Source organism: Paroedura picta, chromosome 3 (assembly GCF_049243985.1).
Source record: "Paroedura picta isolate Pp20150507F chromosome 3, Ppicta_v3.0, whole genome shotgun sequence".
Taxonomy (NCBI): domain Eukaryota; kingdom Metazoa; phylum Chordata; class Lepidosauria; order Squamata; family Gekkonidae; genus Paroedura; species Paroedura picta.
The window spans coordinates 95,508,434-95,528,828 of record NC_135371.1 but is presented as its reverse complement, the minus strand read 5'-3'; the positions used below and the strand labels follow the sequence as shown (position 1 = coordinate 95,528,828).

General features: G+C 40.7%; 1 protein-coding gene across 3 annotated transcripts in view; it reads left to right on the top strand.

Annotated features, from left to right (window-relative positions):
• The window catches only part of SEPTIN8 (septin 8), an 85,569-nt gene extending 65,501 nt beyond the window's left edge, over positions 1-20,068 (top strand). Inside the window, exons 5-10 of one of the 3 annotated variants that reach the window (XM_077326913.1) lie at positions 387-548; positions 2,993-3,089; positions 4,088-4,256; positions 4,547-4,679; positions 6,286-6,476; positions 17,193-20,068. In XM_077326913.1, coding sequence (XP_077183028.1) covers positions 387-548; positions 2,993-3,089; positions 4,088-4,256; positions 4,547-4,679; positions 6,286-6,476; positions 17,193-17,247 — 807 coding nt within the window. In that variant the 3' untranslated portion in view covers positions 17,248-20,068. Of the gene's footprint in view, positions 1-386; positions 549-2,992; positions 3,090-4,087; positions 4,257-4,546; positions 4,680-6,285; positions 6,481-11,477; positions 15,098-17,192 lie in introns of those variants that run through there. The other 2 variants (XM_077326914.1, XM_077326915.1) reach the window with 2 other exon arrangements.
• Positions 20,069-20,395: the final 327 nt, after the last annotated feature.

The following is a 20,395-nucleotide window of genomic DNA, read 5'->3' as shown; positions in this document are numbered from 1 at the left end:
GGTTAGAACAGCTTTATCAGTGCCGTGGCAAGCCTAAGGTCACCCAGCTGGCTGCATGTGGGGGAGCACAGAATCAAACCCAGCTTGCCAGATCAGAAGTCCACACTCCTAACCACTATACCAAGCTGGCTGCACTACTCAGAAATGCAAAGGGAAAAAAAAGGTTTTAGACAGGTAAAAAACAAAGCAAAAACAAGCCAGATGAGGACTGAAAATGTTCCTGGAAGTACTAAATGTTGATAGCAGCTTATGAAATAAAAAAGGAGGTGTGTCGTATTGAATCATCCTGTCATGCCCCTGGAGTGGGCGGACAAAATGTCCAGATCCTACTTGCAGCCCTTGCAGCTGGTTTTTAATTATTTTTGTTGCTTCTCTTTTCTGTGCAGGTGAACATTATCCCTATAATTGCCAAAGCTGACACTATTTCCAAGAGCGAGTTGCACAAATTCAAGATCAAGATAATGAGTGAGCTGGTCAGCAACGGAGTCCAGATCTATCAGTTCCCCACGGATGATGAGGCTGTAGCTGAGATTAACTCAGTGATGAACGTGAGTCATGGGCTTCAGATTCATATAGCTTTGTGCAGTAGCCGCATTTCCAAACTGAAGAGAATGCCTTGGATCCTCCAAGCCAAGAGCACAACAGCACTCATGCATGTGGCTGTACCCAGTGCCTTCCTCTGAGCCTCATCCCTGAAACTCTGGGACTGGTGGGCAAGGGAGCCTTGTGGGCAAGGGTCTGTGTCAGGGCTGCAGTGTCAGGTGAAGTTGCCTTCGCCTCCCTCTTCCATCAGCAGATGTTAGCAAGCTATCCATTTGTGCAAGAAAGAGAAGGGACTGTATCCTCCTTCTCTTTGGCAGCTCTGCATGGCTCTTGGTGCAAGAGGCTCCCTCAAATCACAGTGTCAACTTTCTAGGGATCACAGGAGGCAACTGGGGAAGGTGGAAGCAGGGAAGAGACACGGCAACAAGAGCCTTTGGTTCATAATTCATAGGACGACTTATTTATCATATGACGTGTAGTGTAGCCAGGAGATCTGATGTGATTTGCAATTTCCTGCCTCCCCTAGTGTTCCTTGGGTGACCCAAATCCTTGGAGGTCTCCCATCCATATACTAATCGGGGCGGGTCCTACTTCACTTCTGAGATCTGACAGTATCAGGCTTGCCTAGGCTATCCAAGTCAGGATGTGTAGGATACAGGCCAATTTAAATTTCATTCATAGTGGGATATTTGTAAGGTGCTATCAGTCCCCTTTCTCATTGGAGTGCTTCTTTTTATTTTTGAAGGTGTGCGAAATCCTGAGCAGGTCATTCAGTGGATTGTCACTGTGTCTGCAAAGAGATTAGAGCCTCTTTGCATTTTGAATATATTGGACAGTTGAACATCCAGGGATGTTTCGAAGTCATTACTAACTGTGGGTCTGACCCAGTCCTCCTTCTTGCCCACCCTGTTGCTTGCTGTGCTTGGAATATTTAGTGGGAATTTGGATACTGAATAAGCAATTCTGCCTCCTGCCAAAGATGGTCCAGCAATGCCTAATGAAGCATCGGCACAGCAGTGACCATCTTCTTTGTGAACTGTAGGCAAAATTAGATTTATAACTAGTATCATCCCTCACCTTTCTCCACAATGAGGACCCCAGATGGCTCGTACCATTCTACACTCCTCCGTTTTATCCTCCCAACCACCAAGTGAGGTAGGTCTGAGTGAGGCTGTGTGACTGGCTCAAGGTCTCCCAGATGGTGCAGCTGGAGAATCACTTTCACTCACTCTGAGTCCCCTAGACATTTTATATATGCGTCATCAGAGGGGATGTGTAAAATGCCATAGTCTGAACGCTTGCTACAGAGGATTAGAGATTTTAATGTGGGTCTTCCAGGATGACACTACACTGGATCTGATAGTTTTCACCCTCCCTGCCTCTGCCACCTTTATCCCCAGTGTGGACCCCACTCTGCCTGCTTTGTGCCCCTCCATTGCTGCACAAGTTGTTCTGTGTGCAGAAAAAGAGCTTGCATAAGAAGGTGGCAAGATTTCTGCTAGTTCTTACATAAAACCTTGCTAAGATCCTCCATACTTCAGGAGCAGGTTTGGGGAGTGGGCACAGAGGATTCTGGCGAGAAGGTCCAAAGATCCATTTCCCAGGAATGTGCTACTCACAGTGGGGTACAGTCACTGCCAGTGACAACATGTAAGGTGATTACTGTTATTGCTATATTTCAGTAGAAAGATGAGTTTGAGGCACAAATATAAGATTTGTATCAGACTTCCTGATCCAGTTGCCATGCTCATAGCCATGGCACTATCTACCAAAAGTGGCAGCCAGGAATGTATCTGTGCTGGTTGAATGTAGACTATATTTTAGTAATCCTATATTTCTATCATGCTAGAATTTGCTGTATTGCACAAGTGTGTTTGCTTTTTTGAATGTGTAGGTGAATCTGTACGTACATGCATGTACTTCAAAAAGGACGTGGACAAAATTAAGAAGGTTCAGAGGAGAGCAGTGAGAATGATCCGGGACCATGGGACCAAGCCCTATGAGGAAAGGCTGAGGGACTTGGGAATGTTCAGCCTGGAAAAGCGGAGGCTGAGAGGGGACATGTTTGCTGTCTTTAAGTATTTGAAAGGTTGTCATTTGGAGGAGGGCAGGAAAAGGTTCCTAATGGCAGCAGAGGGTAGGGCCTGCAGTATTGGGTTTAAAGTACATGGAGAATGATATAGGCTAGATATCAGGCAAAAAGTTTCACAATCACAGCAGTTCAGCAGTGGGATCGACTGCCTAAGGAGGTGGTGAGCTCCCCCTCACTAGCAGTCTTCAAGCAGAGGCTGGACAGATACTTATCCTGGCTGCTTTAGGCTGACTCTGAATTGAACAGGGGGTGGCCTAGATGGCCCCTTCCAACTTGATGATTCTATGATTCTATATAGTAGTGGCAGTGGCTGGGGCAAATGGCTAAGTGCATTAAAGTTGTGACTCACATTTTTAGGCTCACCTGCCATTTGCTGTTGTGGGGAGTACAGAAGAGGTAAAAGTTGGAAACAAAATGGCAAGAGCTCGGCAGTATCCGTGGGGAGTGGTGCAAGGTAAGGCAAGTGCTGTGCCTGTTTTACACCTGCCGTATGTGCTTGGCCCTAGTGGCTGTTAGGGAACATTCCCAGGTTATTAAAAATAAAGGGAAGAAAAGGTCACAAAATATTAAAGGTTTACATTTGGTCAGGATGTATTGCATTAGCATGAATTTCATGCTTATGTAGCTATAATAATCCAAAAACACACATTTTTCCTTGTTGATTGCATTTGCACCATATCTGTGTGATTATGGGATTTTCATTGATACTTGGGACTAAAACATGGACACTAACTAATATTAAGCACTGAACAATGACCACCAAAAGAAATCAGATCAAGGCCATGCCCTGCATATCGAAGTTAAAATGGAGCAGAAGACAAGTTGGGGAAATAAGGGAAAGACAAGGAGAAGAGATGTGGGCAAGAAAGGCAATGATATATTGGCAGACAAGTTTCACTAATACAGAAGGGGTGAAGTAAAGTGGTTGAAGAAGAAATTTCGGGTGGTGGACTAGATGGCCTGTATGGCCCCTTCCAACTCTATGATTCTGTGATTCTATATAGTAGTGGTAGTGGCTGGGACAAATGGCCAAGTGCCATTTGGAAAGAAGATTGCACATGCATTCTGCCCTCCAGAGTTACTGTAGTACAGCAAAATAGAATCATTTAAAGGCCTGAAGAGAATTAAAAGATGTATCTGTAAGTGAGAGGCAGGAGATCAGTTTTGTAGGGTAATGGATCTTCCTGAATGCTCATTATGTCCGTAATGCGTATGATGGCCTGGCAAAGTTCTGCAGTACCCTAGTATATCATATTTAAATCATGTAATGGCTTCTTAATCCTACCAGATAAAAAAGTTGTGATCCTGTTACTAAAGGAAATTTTCCTTTAATTTCATTTAGATGTATACTCTGACAAAAGAGATGCAGAGTTTTTAGTCCAGTTACAGTGTGTGTGTGTGTGTAAAACATTGTTTTCATGCTGTCTGCATTCCTACTTTTTGTTTAACAAGTTGAGAACGAAAGCCACTGTGACTTCGTGAAACTGCGAGAAATGCTGATCCGTGTCAACATGGAAGATCTTCGAGAGCAAACTCATACCCGCCACTATGAGCTGTACAGGCGGTGTAAGCTGGAAGAAATGGGATTCAAAGATACTGATCCTGACAACCAACCTTTCAGGTGAAAGAGAAGAGCTTTCTTTTCCACCAATGTACCTGCTGAAATGTGTGAAAGGTGAAAATAGTCTCAATCTATGGTGAATTTTAGAGTCAGGAATAAGTATCACAGGTTTTGCATTGAGCTTCTTTCTCATTGAAAGTATAGGCATTTATTCTCTAACCTTTCTTTCTCTCATACACAGTGCAAGCTGTAAATAAACATTTTATGGTTGCTGCTAATTTGTAAATGTTTTGTAAATTTTTTAACTGTCTAATGATCAGGGGCTGTATTATTTTGTATTTATTTACTAGCCTTCAAGAAACATATGAGACGAAAAGAAAAGAATTCCTTTGTGAATTACAGAGGAAAGAAGAAGAAATGAGGCAGATGTTTGTGAACAAGGTCAAGGAAACAGAGTCTGAACTGAAAGAAAAGGAAAGGGAAGTACGTATGGCAGAGGCTGAAAATGGGCTACAGAATTGTGTGTACTGAGTCCAAAAATCCTGTTGATGGATATGATTCTTAAGAGTGAATTCCACCATTAGGGAACTGCCTTGCTAGTCTGATTAGACAAAAGTTCTGCCCTTTCTGTCCATTTTGTCCTTCTTGCCTTTAAACAGGATGCATGGGAGATGTTCTATCCCCTCCTTATCCACAACATTTGAGATGGTTAATAACTATTGTGAGAACCTCCATTAATTAGCCTAATCTATTTTTAAAGCTATCTAATCTCTGAAGAAGTTGGGTGATCTGGAATTGAAAGAGGGAAGGAAGGAAAAACCCCGTTTTTTCACACACAAATATAATTTCATAAAATATACAAAAACTGAAAGTAATGTTTCTTACTGGTATGCATAACTTTGTTGATATAAATCTGTTATTTGAAACCAGACTGCAGTGCCTCGTGTGACAGTCATAGTGCTGAAGCATATTCTTGTTCCAAATCTGTTGGCGATTAGTCAGAGAGAGTGTTGAAACATGGTAACTCTTGAAACAACAAATCAAATTTTGATTTTTTTTGTTCGTTTCTTTGAAGTCTTAAAAATCCTTTAATTTAAGTCGAGAGCGAGATTCTTCTGCTGAATTCAATTGTCAATGTATTAGCAATCTGGTATACTGAAAATGACGAATAACTTTGTGCAGGTGCCTAGCTTGGTAGCCCGTCCATGAAGATCTAAAACTTTCTTCAAAAATTGAAAGATCATCTTTGAATTCTTAAAATCTTCTCGGAAAAGTTAGGGGGAAATTATTTTGGGCTCCAAAACCTAGGAGAAAAATTCACATTTTAATTTTGTCCAGACTGCCTGTGGTTAAGAGTGGCGGCTTCTAGTAGGGTGAACCAGGTTTGATTCTGTGCTCCCCCACATGCAGCCAGCTGGGTGACCTTGGGCTCGCCACAGCACTGATAAAGCTGTTCTGACCAAGCAGTAATATCAGGGCTCTCTCAGCCTCACCCACCCACAGGGTGTCTGTTGTGGGAGAGTAAGGGAAGATGATTGTAAGCTGCTTTGAGACTCCTTTGGGTAGTGAAAAGCAGGGTACGAAAACCAGTTCTTCTTCCTGGGGGGGTTTGCTCTAACCATGAGACTTTTCTCTTAGCTTTTAGATATTAAATCTCCGCTCCAACCCACATTGAAGCTGTATTGCTTTGTGCAATGAGGGAAAAATTTACTTACTCAAAACTGGAACTGAAGGCCAGGTTAATTGTTCATTTTGAAATGGAAGAGCTGCTGTCCTCATGTTTCCAGTAATAACTGTAAAAAGGAGCCATATGAATCAGGAACATGTTGCGTCTCCTTCCTGTGCCTGGAAGGGAAGAAGAAAAAGCATACAAAAGTTGCCTGACCCACATAGCTGCCTGTTACAGATGCTACCAGTTCCCTTCAGAACAAATGTGCAGCAGTGGTGCACATTAACATTTTGAACTAGCCCAGTTCCTATAGAACTCGTATGTGGCAAAGCGCCTCAGAGTAGGTCAGGGCCAAAGGTCTCTTTCTAAATAGAAATGTAAAAGCCAAGTTCACTGGATGTGTTTTGATTTTCCTGTCAGCTGCATGAGAAGTTTGAACATCTAAAAAGGATACATCAGGAAGAAAAGAGGAAGGTGGAGGAGAAGAGAAGAGAGCTGGAGGAAGAGATGAATGCCTTCAACAGGCGGAAGGTAGCGGTTGAAACACTGCAGTGCCAGTCTTTGCAGGCCACATCGCAGCAGCCACTGAAGAAGGACAAGGACAAGAAAAAGTAAGCAGCCTGACACAAGCTTCTTTACCCCACACTGCATTCACACCCGGGCATTAGTAAATATTGCATTAGCTTGGCTCCTTTTAAAAAGCCTTGAAAAAACCATTTAGCTAAGTGCTTGAATTTGTATGTTTTTTAAACCATCTATTCAGAGCTCCTTTAATGTGAGTAGAATACATCACAGGTATGGTGAACATTTTAGCAAGGCTTAATCACGATTCCAAATATTAGAGAGGTAGAAATAAGAATATGCCCTCTGCAAATGATGCTTTTAGTGATGCTGAGGCAGGGGCATCTTCTCAGGATGGCCTTGCATCAGGACAGTCCCTGGCATCTTTAGTTTCAAAGGAGTACAAAGCCTGCTGCTTTTCAAGGAAGGAAGTCATCACCCTTAACATTCTGGGCTTTGGCATCTAGATGGTTAACATTGACATTTTTGTACTAAATATACAAAAAAGGTCTTTAAAAACAGTAAAACAGAAGGGTAAATTGGGGGGATGATCAACATAGTTTCTTGTTTTTTATTGTCATTACTAGGGGACAAGACTGTTGCATTCAGGAATACAACGGGTGGTGGGGTGGGGTGGGGTGGAAGAACTCTGTGGATGGCCTCCCCCTCCTCACAGGACCTGGAAAGGCTGGAGACCCCTGGGAAGAGAACTCACAGGCTGGGGCAGCTGTCACGCAGCAGGAATTTGCAGCCTCCGAAGGAAGTGGAAGGAGGAGGAGGTGGTCAGGGGTGGGGGATGGAAGATGATTGGCTGGCTGCTGGACAGACAGGCAAGCCAATTGGAGGAGGCGGCACTCGGGCGGGACAGCCACTCTGAGTGGATGTTAAGCACCGAGTGGCACTTAAGCCATGAGACATGCTCCTCCTCCAAGGCCTTACCAGAAATATATTATGTGGAACAGATTATATGTTGTTCCATGTTGATTTACCTTTTTATTTGGAATTTTTTGTGTTTCAGCTAAATAATATGTCCCATGGTTATATGGAAGTGCCTTATGGAGACTCAGACTGTCAATGATTGTCCAGGGGTCTCCAGTAGAGGTCTTCCCCTGCTCTCCACCAGTGAACTGGAGAACTACTGGAGGTGGTAGAGCTTTAACTATAGACCTTCTGAGTGAAAACCACTTCCTTTACCACTGAGTTATGGCTCCTTCCCTAAGTTTAACTGCACCTTACTAGACTAGACCAAAGATCTTCCTAGACAGATAATCGCTCAAATTTCCCTGAAAAGCTGCCAAGGAAGCACAGAGGTCATCTTCTGATGTCTACCTCTGTATCTTAGAGAAACTGCCTCTGAAGACGAAAATTCGGTGTCAGTTATTACAAGCCATTTATCCCCCTGAATGTGTCTGATCCACTTTTTAAAAACATCTTAAACCAGTAGCCATCACTATAGCATGGATCAGAGAACTCCTAAAGAGTTCAAGATTTATTTTATGCTATATAAATTAAAACAATATGTAGAATTAATTTAGGAGAGGAAGCGTTTCTCCACTGTTCCTTGCCTTTGGTCCTCTGCAACTGTCAACACCAATATGTTAAGCAGATTAAAAAGCAGATTATTCCTTTGCCACCTTTAATATTTTCTATCTTGAATGCTGAAAAAACTCCTGACCTTATTGTGAGTAGTCATGATAATGGCCATCATGAACAAGGCCAAAGCTTAGCAGCCACATTTCTATACTGAAACATACAGCTTCATGGTTGGCTGCTTAGTTCTGAAATGTTCAGATATAATGACCTGGTTCAGATATAATGGCCATGGTTTGATTGCTGGGCCTGTGCTTGTATGATCCCTTCTCCCCTCATGTACTCTAATTTGCTTCCTAGTTGGGGCAAACCATAGTTTCTCATTATGTCTGAATTAGCAAGTGGTTTGTGCTTACCTCCAGACCAGAAATAGAAAACATCATTTGAAATAGGCTCATAGGTTTCTGTTAAAGTAGTCCTGTAAGGTTCAGGCTAATGCTTTAATAGGAACATGTGTAAACAAAAATTTAGGCTGGGTAGATGATAGGCTTTTTTCTCACACCAACTTGACAGGGTAAGTAGTGATTCCACCCTGCAATGGGTAAATACATGGTGCAGCCTGTAAGGACTTTATTTGAAGACTTCATGAAACGAGGTCCACCTCTGAAATGATTATGGCCGACTTGTAGATCTATGTCAATCCCTATCCAGATGTCAGTCATGGAGGTTGGGCTCTGGGGAGAAATACCTGTTCTAGATTACCTACTATAGTTCTTGATTGATGGGGCTGTGTGGCCTAAATGGCTATATGTCTGCAGCTAAAGCTTAGAATAGCTTTAACAATATATAGCTAGCATTAACCTTTATATAATCTCAGACAGAGTTTAGAATCATATTAAATTGGAAGAGGCAAGGTTGCTACAAGGCAGAGTTAAAAACAGAACAAAACATTGAGGGGTGATGTGAGCTTCCACAGTAAATGCTTAGATAGTTCTTTAAAGGTAAAGGTATCACCTGTGCAAGCACCGGGTCATGTCTGACCCTTGGGGTTATGCCCTCGAGCGTTTTCATGGCACACTCAATACGGGGTGGTTTGTCACTGCCTTCCCCAGTCATTACCATTTTACCCCCCCAACAAGAGCAAGCTGGGTACTCATTTTACTGACCTCGGAAAGATGGAAGGCTGAGTCAACCTTGAGCTGGCTGCTGGGATTGAACTCCCAGCCTCATGGGCAGAGCTTTCAGACTGCATGTCTGCTGCCTTACCACTCTGCGCCACAAGAGCCTCAGATAGTTCTTTAAAGGTAAAGGTAAAGGTATCCCCTGTGCAAGCACCGAGTCATGTCTGACCCTTGGGGTGACGCCCTCTAGCGTTTTCATGGCAGACTCAATACGGGGTGGTTTGCCAGTGCCTTCCCCAGTCATGACCATTTACCCCCCAGCAAGCTGGGTACTCATTTTACCGACCTCGGAAGGATGGAAGGCTGAGTCAACCTTGAGCCGGCTGCTGGGATTGAACTCCCAGCCTTATGGGCAAAGCTTTCAGACGGCTGCCTTACCACTCTGCGCCACAAGAGGCTCTTATAGTTCTTTAGACATGGACAATTTTTGACTCAGCACATGTAAATGGGACAAGCATGCGCTGTCTTTTCTTTAATCTGTGTACATTGCTAAATTATAGAGCCACAAACAGATGCCGTTATTTGACAGCCCAATGGAAGATGTAATCACTGCTGGCATCACTATTTTTTTAAAAAAGATTAAAGGCAGCTATAGTAATAAGCCAATTTTTAAATAAAACATGGATTCAGGTTTAAAACTCTGCATTTGGCTGAGTAAAATTTAATTCAGCTAATATGCTTCAATAATCTGGGTAGCTGTTAACTGTACCAATTCACTAGAAACCCAAATGATCTCATTAAAGCTAGGCAGTGACATCTTCTGGACAATACAGAGAAGATTTTTGAGCTAATTCATGTGAATGAGAGTGCTGGGTCTTAGATTTTAGGAAAGCTCCCTTTGTTAAGAGGATAATTCTGTTATTAGCAGGGCTGAGATTTCTAATTAGCTAATACCCTTGGCATTTGGTACTAGAATCTGGATTCTCAAATTCTTAAGGATCAGCTTGCATGATCGGCTTTACTCATTGCAATTGTTATACTGCTTGATCTTTGCACTCACATTTCACAGAGTAAGCTGCCAGGAATGGAAAGCTAAGGTGAATACAAGCTTCACCAGACTGTTGGCTGGATATTGTATCACTTATTTATTTGATATTTATACCACCCATCCTAGTAACCCGACTCTGAGCGGTGTACAATATATCATATAAATACAGAGTATAAATTAACTGTGATTAAAACAGTTAAAATAGCATTTAAAATAACAGTAATGACGAAAATAGCAGTAAAACAGCTTCTGGTTGAAAATTCAATGTTAGCTGTCTAAAGTCTGGAATCTGCTGCCATTTTCAATCAAGTCTAGTCTAGCTCTCCCGTGACAATGGTAGATGGTAACATGCAGGTTGGGTGGGACCTGGACAGAGGGATTTGTGACTTCTTCATTCACAGATGATGCAATTGGGCTTTACAGAAGGGTTTAAATTGCAAACTCAAGCCCTTTAACGAAAGTGGCCGAGTGCTCCCCAAAGGCCGCCCTGTTTTCCGTGGCGGAGTGCTGGTCACCAAGGAGGATGTGGGCATTGATGTGTGGCGTATCGGGCGGGTGAGGAGTGCCTGCTTGTATTCAGCCAGCTGCATGCTGTTTGGTGGCGTGGCTAAGCCTTCAAAGGAGGCTACCTGCTCTTTACCACTTGCTTGGGGCATTAGTGAGAAGCTACCACCCATCAACCCTTTTATTTGTTTGGTTTATTCTTTCAAATGTTGTTTTTTTCCCCCCAGTACTGTTAAGGCTTATTATTTTTGTCACAGCTGGTGGATCTGAAAACCGGACTCTCCAACATGGGGGCCTCCTTAAGAGGTTGTGGGGATGCTGAGCTGCATTGCCAACCTGGCTGGGAAGGCTGGTAGGCTCACATTGCAGGGCAACTAGAGGGAACCATCTAGCTACTGCAAACCGTCATTATATTTTTCATTTTGTTTTGAGGTTTTCCTCAGGAGCAGCCTTTTGTGGAACTCGGTGATCTGCTTTGGGGGTGGGTGGCAGGAGCATTCCACTCTGCTGATGGAATTGTATCTCTTTAACAGAAATCAGTGTTTGGATCTAGCCCGGCCTAGTCCTAATATGGTGAGATAGCAAGGATTAAAGTGAAGACCTTTTTTAAAAAAAGTTTAGCTATGGTACAGTTGTTAATGAAAATGTTGTCTAGCCCATGGTTTTTTTTGAACAGGTGTAGCTTTACTCATGTTGTGTGTTCTGAAGGACTATGTCCTCTTTGTATCATTTTGTGTGTGTTTGTGTATATAAGTATTTATATTATACATATTTCATTACTCTTATGTTTTGATTATATTTGATTTCTGTAGTTTAATTTATACTTTTTATGTTCTTTTTTGTTTCAGTTAATCTCACATGCAGACTTAAATGCCAGGAGCGGACTTTGTGCATTCATGTATTTAGTTGCTTGTGCTTCCACCCTGTGATCCGTTCTGCCCTTACCATTATGCAAGTGAGCCAGCATGAAAGACAAAATGACCATCTTCTGTGTATCTCAGTGAAAGGACTGGGTCTTTGCAGGATGTAACTTTTTAAAAAGGAATTATTAGCCTTGTATTTGCAAATTCCCTTATATGCATTGCAATGCCTAGCTCTGGAATGAGCAGGAATTTAATTTATTTCAAGCCAAGAACATCTATTTATATACTGACACTACCTATACCTAATAAATTAACCATTGCAATGTAACTAAGGAATTTACGTTAAATTACCCCTGGGTACCTCATTTGTTTTATTTTTTTAAGTAATTCTGGTGTAAAAAAATGACCAAAACGTTTTGAATAAATCATCACTGAACACTTCAAATTTCTTGTTTGAAGAAAAGTGCTCCAGCTTAACAACTTCCACTCTAGTTGTGTTATTTAAACAAAATCCCTAAGTATCTTTGTTTGTAGTAGTAATAACAATGTGTAGTTTTCTGTGCATCTGCCATGCAGCATTATTAGATAGACATTTTAAGAGGACTTACACTCATTGTAATTATGGAACTATGAATGAGATACGATTCCATTTATTGTATAAATGTATCCTTATGAGTAATGATTCAGCCTGAAATTCCTTAATCCAAAGTAAGATGTAGATAACTGCAGTTTATTATTTCCTTTCAATCCCTTTCCGCAGCCCTGCCCACTCTTTTAAGAAAGTTTTCTTTCTACTGAAGCTAAAAATACACATTTTAAAAACCTATGCATTTGCTTTTCTGCAGTGGGTGAGAATAAAAAAGTACATGGGACTGTTGTATATCAGCAACAGTTACTATCCTCTCTTGTGTAGGATGGAACTGAGACAAGGAATGGATATGACTTTCAGAGCAAGATTTCCCTTGAATTCCCTTTAATTTAGAGTAGGCATGACAAATGTAGAAGCACTTAGATGTGAACATTTCTTAAATTTACATCTCTGTGTGGTAACTGACATGCTTTTAACCAGAGGTAGTCAAACTGCGGCCCTCCAGATGCCCATAGACTACAATTCCCAAGAGCCTGTGCCAGCAAACGCTGGCAGGGGCTCCTGGGAATTGTAGTCCATGGACATTTGGAGGGCCACAGTTTGACTACCCCTGCTTTAAACAAACAAGGGCTTGCTTGAGGGGGGGGGAACCATCTGACCTAATTAAGAAATTTCCAGATCTTAGACTAAAGAAAAAGGAATGATTGACAAAATCTGAGGCATTCAAATAAGAATTTGTTTGCCAGGCATCATGGGAAAAGGTATATTTTGAAATAAGAGTTTGTGGAAGGATTTTCCCTGCTGTTGAGTAACTGGCAGTCTTTGGAGCTGTGCCTGTTGTTTGTTAAAGCTGGGAATCCTTTTGCACATTGGACACATTCATGAGCTAGAATTTGAAATGGAAAATCAGCACAAATGAGGTTAATGGCAGAATATCTCCAGGTGATGATAAAATTAGCTGTGGGATTTAATTAATTACATGAAGGAGACTTCAGGGCAGTAACACACATTATACCTTAGCTTGCACTTAAATGCTTTTAATACTACAGTCTACATTTGTTTCACAAGAAATGCAAATATGTCCTGCCTCCATTTTCCATAGGCACGATGGGTAGGGTGATTCTCTCTGATTTCTTCCTCCCCTGGCAGAACTCATGGGAGATAATCCTGGGGATCTCTCAGGTGCAACATTAGGGGGTTGGGGGCATTTGGGACTAACTTGGGAAGGAGAAATCAGTGAAAATTGTCCCTCCTTGCATGTGAAGCAATTCTGGGTGGGATCCAAGCCATATTCACATCTGTTAGATCCTTCATTGCATAGAAGTGGGAATAAAACCCCGAAAGAAGTATAAGCATCTCTCATTCATTCTTTCCATGTAAAATGAGGTGTGTATTGTATCCTCAACCAGATCAGTCATCTCCAGAGGTGGTAGAGGTTGTTCCTCTATGTTCTTCCCACCTTGCTTTTATGTAATGCCATTGACTGTTCTCAGCTCTCCTTTTCTCTGGAGATGGTTTAGCGTCCCACATAAGATCCTTTTTAATGCTGTATTATAGCCTGTATTTTATATTTGGTGAGAGGCACTTTCATTCCCTGCCCAAAAGTAGCATTTAACTGGGCAGAGACTCCTCATGTTGCGCATTCTCTTGCAGTAGCCTGTTAGAAGTGCTCAAAAGTTGAAATATGTTCTTGGGGTTTTCTCTCCCCCACATAAAAGGCAATTGTCTGTCATAGATTAAAAATCATGTTACAGTATTACTTGATATTTGTAAGGGGGAAAAAACCTCGTGATAAAATTATACAGGTACTTTAAATGGCAAACCATCTAAGAAATGGTGGTGTAGATATTTACACTTTTTAGGAGTTTGTTATAATCTGATTTTTTAAAAGGCTGTGCCTCTGTTAAGCTAAATATATATATATATATATAATTTCCTGATTGATAAACATATTAGGAAGAATTATTGTCTAAATAGACAAATGTGACACAACGTGTACAAGATGACAATCTGGCTAAATGAAATTGGCTAAAGTTTGCAAAGTCAATCATGCTTTTCTTTGTCAGATGAAAGGTTTTGTAAAAGCCTGAAGACTAAATACACAAGACTTCAGAGCAGGTCAAAAGTTTGATCGGATAATGCAAACTAATGTATCTGTTCTAGCAAGTGCTGTAACCAGTAAGATTATCTATGAAATATTTTCTTTCTGATTGGCTTGTAAGAGCTCAGTTTATTTCTCCCTGCATTTTTTGGAAGTGTGTGAAAATCTAGTAGTAGTAATCATGAAAAGATTTCCATATATTTCTGATGAAGACATTCAGAATGTATGTAACAATATATTAATTGTATGTGAAAATATGTATGTATATATACACATACATACATTGTGCTGACCATTTTGCCCCTTTTAAAAATTACTGACCTCAATTTTGCCTCAGTCTGATTGTCCTTTTGTAGTAAAAATCATCCCCAACAGAAATCACACACTTACTTTCTTGCCTGGGATCCTCTTTAGTAGTACTTAATGTCATATTTTTGTACGAGACCAAACTCAGCTGTTGATATACATATTAATTCTACACATTTGTTTCTTATTTAATGAGTTCCTGGGAGATAAAATGTGAGATTAATCTTAAATTAAATTCAACTCTTATGTTAGGTGAGGAAAGCAGGAAACTTGAAACTATTTAACTCATTCCACCCCCATCCCACCCCCCCACCCCCAAAATAATTGGACTAATGGAAAGATGCAGCTTTTCATGGAAGCTTCGCTATAACATGTTTTCCTGTTTTTCAAAGTTTGTATATTTGAGCAGTTTATTTGTTAACACGAGCGAAGTAGAGGATTCCACCTGCAGGACCGACAACATGTTACTGAGAGACTGTTGGGAATAATTATGAAACTGCTTTCAAGAAATGTTAACATGCCATTCTCATTTTTGTTTTACAAGTTTTTTTTAAAAGCTTTCAGTTTTCTTTCAGTTTTCTTTGTACTATTATTAAATGTTACATTTTACTTTGCGTTCTGTAGCGTTTTACTTTTGACATGTTTCCTTCAGTGCTGAATATCCATTCTCCATTATATGGAAAAATACTTTTTGTTCCAAGATTTCCATATGCAGTTGTGAGCCACACATGTATCACACATTGTCTCACTGATGTAAAAAGCTATTTTACTTACAAAAATACCTGGAACTAGGAATTGTCCAGGCTTAAAACTAGTTGACTTGGTTTGTCACATACATAAAGCATTAGGGTTTCCAAGGCTTAGTTGCAGTGCTCCAAATACATGCTGCCATTCATAGAGTGCTCCACAGTATTATGGCACATTTTTGAACATCCAGTCTTCCACTTAAAGAGGGTGAGGGCTTAATTTCTGGGCAGGAAAATAAGATTTGAGTAACAAGACTTGATGGAATATTTGATTGTATTGTTAACAGTGAAGGGGCAGGGAATGTTAGAGGAAAGTAATGCCTTTGTGCTTGAAGTCACAATTCCTTGGCTTCTCAAGAGTGACTCTGATCCATCTTGTCTTGTTAATATAGTAGAAACTGATGACATTAAAAATTTGAACAGGTAAAGAAAATAGTAAACATTTCCAGATGTTTGGGCAGGGCAATTGAGAATACTCCCATAGTGCTATATACATATTACAATTGATTTCGTATTAATGTTGACAGGCCGTATGCCAGCCTTTCTCAACTTTTTTACTGTTGAGGAACCCTGAAACATTCTTTAGGCTTCGAGAAACCCCAGAAGTGGCAGGATGGTGCAGAATAGGGTTGGGAAGCATAGCCGTATACATGCCCACCCAGGGCCCCTCCTCTTCTACCCCCTCCAGGCCCATCATTGGATATCTTGTGAGTGGGGATTTATGGTCATATCACCCGATAAATGTTTTAATAAGTTTAAAAAATATATTAAAAAATAACTCCCATCCATTCAGGAGACTCTTTCAGGGGCTCCAAGAAACCCCAGGATTTGACAAAATCTTGGTTGAGAAAGTCTGCTGTATGCTATTGGTTGCTGTGATATATAATCACTTGAATTTGGGGAGTTAAACCATTCAGTGTTTGAGTTCAGGTTCATTGCTTCTAAAATGTTGGATACTCCACTGCTTTGGATACTGGAATGACTTTTACATTACTTAAATCCCCCAAAGAGGTATGTAATTGGAATGATGAAGTGGGAAATTCTGAGAGCCCTGGGCCACTTCCATCCGAAGACATTATTCTATTCCGAATGAGACTGTTTTCAGATGGGCCCCTTAAACTGTATCCACAGAGCATTTGTATCAGATTTTGGATTTCAGGAGATGCTGCACATTCTTGCTGCACCTGCCTTTTTAAGGTTTCTCTCCAAGTATGCTGCTGCATTACATTGAAAAACTGGTTCATTTCTTTAAAGAACAATATAAACATGGGTAAAAAGATTAAAGCCACAAAAATGAATCAAAACTTCCCCCCAAAAGGAGGTGGGGGAACAACAGCACTTCCTGTTTAAAATGTCTGAATTAAAAAAAATTAACTGCCATCAAAATCGCCAGTGATTTAAAAAGCCTGCCTGTCTGAAATGCCAGAAAAAACAACTGTTAATCACATAATTTTTAAAAAAGGATTAAAGAGTCCATCTGAAAACAGTGTTATTGATAGTCTCAAAAGAGACTGCTCCAGAGCAATCAGGACAATGTACCAGTTTTTTTTCAGTCTAAACATTTAAAGCGAACTGCTTGCAAAGTCTTTATATGCAGGCTTGTTTTTGCATGAAACTAGGCTCTAGTAGTCCTTACTAAAGGCTGAGCATGATGAAGTAGGCAGCTCCTTTGGTTTCTTTCTAGGCCCTTTTACTCCATAGTCCCTTGGCCTTCTGTAACACCCCCACCCCCCAAAAATTTTCAACCCCATGTTTTAAATACCCTTCTTAAAAAAAATAACATCACCAACACCACCAGATGCTTGAAGTTCTGGATTTTCAGGATTCCATGTGTTGAAATAAATGGAAACTTAGTGCTGCCTCCAGTTTTATAGAATGTGCTTTCATGCATTTACGCTTGGTTGTCATTTGGGTTAAATTGCAAGCTAAATGTTGCTTCTCTCTTGTTCTTTCTGTAGCTTCTTTAGTCTTCCCAGTTCGTGCTCCATAACATCAGGAAGATATGTAAATTAGAAGATTTATTAAGGCCAAAACAGCTCATGCAGAAGAAATTTAATTGGTGCTTCCACTTTTAGAAAAAATGTTTTGCGTTGTGTTGCACAGAAGAGATGATAAAACAGCATCTGATTTTGGACACCTTTGCCTGACCAGGTTTCTTGATTAATTAGGATGCTGGTTGTTCAACTAGCCAGTATTTTAATTCAAGCTAAATGCATGGCATGCACTAAAACCAAAGTACTAACCTCACTTTATGGGGAAAGAACCCTAATAAAAGTTTCCCAATGGCAGACTGAATGCACTTGTGTTCACACTTGTATGTGTTCAATACAAAGCCAATATTGAACAAATTCACTGCTTTACTCTGCCGTTTTCAATGGAGACTTGATATGCTTTTTTCCTGTAAAATTTGACTTTAGGTCTATTAACACACTATAACCTAAATGTGCTGAGTCCCACTCTTATTTTGTTAATTAATTTGCTTTTGTGGGACTAATAACCTTATAACGGGTTTGGGATCAGGGGTTTCAAGGAGCTTTAAAGATCCTCACCATCTATGCAGAATTCTTACATCCTTTAGCACTACACATTTTTGTAGAGGTTTTTCCAGCATGAATTTTATAGTGGGAGTGTATGCAGAAGGAAAGTCACTCATGTTTCCCCATAATAAAATGATGCCTAATTTGAACCAGGTTCTTTTTCTGATCCATTTTCATCATTTCTGCGTCTCCATTTGTTTCCTGTTGTGATGGCCATGTTGCCTCCTCAATGCTGTCCCCTCTGAAAACAAAAAACTGGACCTAAAAATGAAACTATTTTTGAAGGACGACTAAATGAAAGAGGTGGTGGGGGAGAGAAGGCGGAGGAGGCATTTGTAGAAGGAAGGTCTTACATCCCCCCACCCCAATCTAGCAAAACTACAAGGACTAAATGAAAGAGGTGGTGGGGGAGAGAAGGCGGAGGAGGCATTTGTAGAAGGAAGGTCTTACATCCCCCCCACCCCAATCTAGCAAAACTACAAGGAGAATTATATCACTTTCTCCCTACAAAAACATATATTGCCCTTTTTAAAATTCAGAAATAACATCTGAGAATGAAAACCAGAAAGAGACACTTTGAAACAGCAAAGTAATTGTCAACATTCGTTAGTTTCTCAGCTCATTGAAATCTGGAGTGGGAAAGTGTTGAAGTAGGAATAAAACTTGTGGTGGGAGGAGAGTTTCTATGTGCAGGGATGGTTAATAGCGGGTTGAGCACTGTTTTGTAATTTTGGTTCTTTTTGCAAAGTAGTGAACTGTAAGTAAAAACAATTATTAGGACAAAATATGGAAGGAGATTAGGATCTCAAATGTTCTAAACTATAAAGTAGGTTGTGTCCATCCTTACGATGTGGCTGTTTTCTCTGTTCTAAGGATACTTCTTCCAACTTGGTCTCCTTCCCCCCCTCCAAATGAAGAAGGTTGCCTGAAGCTGGAGGAATACTTTAGACTTTGCTTTGTGAAGTGCCAGGGATACAGGCCAAATCAGAAAGAGGAACCTAACCAGAAGTCTACCTGTTCCATAACCTTGTCTTTTAAAGAGACCAACCAAATTCTTCTGTGAAGCCACAAGCAGGAAGTGAAGGAGATATACCTCCCCTGCTGTTGCCCCCATGAAAACACAAGAGGTTCAGCATAAGGGCTCCCCCAGCCAACCAGTCTCTCTATAGTACCAACAAACATGGCATAGTGGATGTCTCCCAGCACTGGCATTCAGATGTTTGCTGCCTCTGAATGTGGAGGGTCCTTTTCGTCACCATGGCTGATAGCGATGGAAGGACCTGTCCACCATGAATCTGCTAAATCCCATTTTAAAGCTATCTTTGCTACATGCCATTATTATGCTTGTGGACAGTGAATTTCACAACTGTATCTATTGGCCATCAGTTTCATTGTGTACCTTGAGTTCCTGTATAAGGGCAAGGTTTTGTCACCACCTTTTCAACTCCGTGCCATACCATGTCCCCCTTTAATAGTTTTCTCTAAACTGAAAAATCCTAGCATCTTTAGCAATCCCTTCTAGGAAAGGTGCTCCATGACCACTTTTGCATTTGTTCCAGCTCTGAAATATATTTTTGAGACATGTTGACTAGAACTGTGTATGGTACTCCAAATGGGACTGCATCAAAAGGACATTACAACATTGGACCTTCCATTTTGAGTTTCTTTACTAACCTTTCAGAATCACACAGACCACAAAGGGTCATCCAGTCCAGTTCCACCCCCACCTTCTGAGGTACTTAAAATCACACACATGACAAGTGTTCATCCAATCTCCTAAAACGTCCAACGAAGGAGATTTCACCATCTTCTGAGGCAGCATATTCTGATAATATTAGAATATTAGAAATAAAATGCTTTCTAATATTTAAGTGGAACCTTGTTTCCTGTAATTTGAATCCATTGCTCCTAGTCCTTGTTTCTAAAGCTTCAGTAAACGAATTGGCTCCCTCTTCAATATGTCTACCTCTTATGTAGTAAAACACAGTTATCCTATCACCCCTTGGCCTTCTCCAAGCTACACATACCCTCCCCTCTCAACCTTTCCTCATAAGGCATGGATTCCATCCCCTCAACCATCCTAGTTGCCCTTCTCTGAACACATTCCACCTACAAAATATTCCAAATGAGGTCTAACCAATGTGGAATAGACTGGTATCAACTTCCCTTACTGTAGGTTCTATGTTCATAGCAATGCAGCCTAATGTCTCATTAGCCTTCTTAGATGCCATATCACATAGTTAGCTCATATTCAATTTATTTCTTTATCTCTATCACTTTTTCTTTTTCTTTCCATCGCTGTCTTTTTCTTTCTCTGTAATTCTCTTTCCCTCTCTTTCTATATTTGTCTCTGTTCTTCTATCTCTTTCTTACTTTCTTTCCTTCTATCTATATTTCTTGCTTACTCTTTTTTTGCTCTATCCTCTTTCTTTATCTCTCTCTTTCTTAATCACTCTCTCGTTGCTGTTTTCCCCTCCCCCCCCCATGCCAGTGCCGGTTGTATCAGCTTTAATTCTAGTCAGGACATAAAGTGTATTTACTTCTTTTGTAGCCTGCCTTTCTCTTCAATGGGGACCCAGTATAGCTTACATCATTTTCTTCTCCATTTTATCCTCACAACGCTA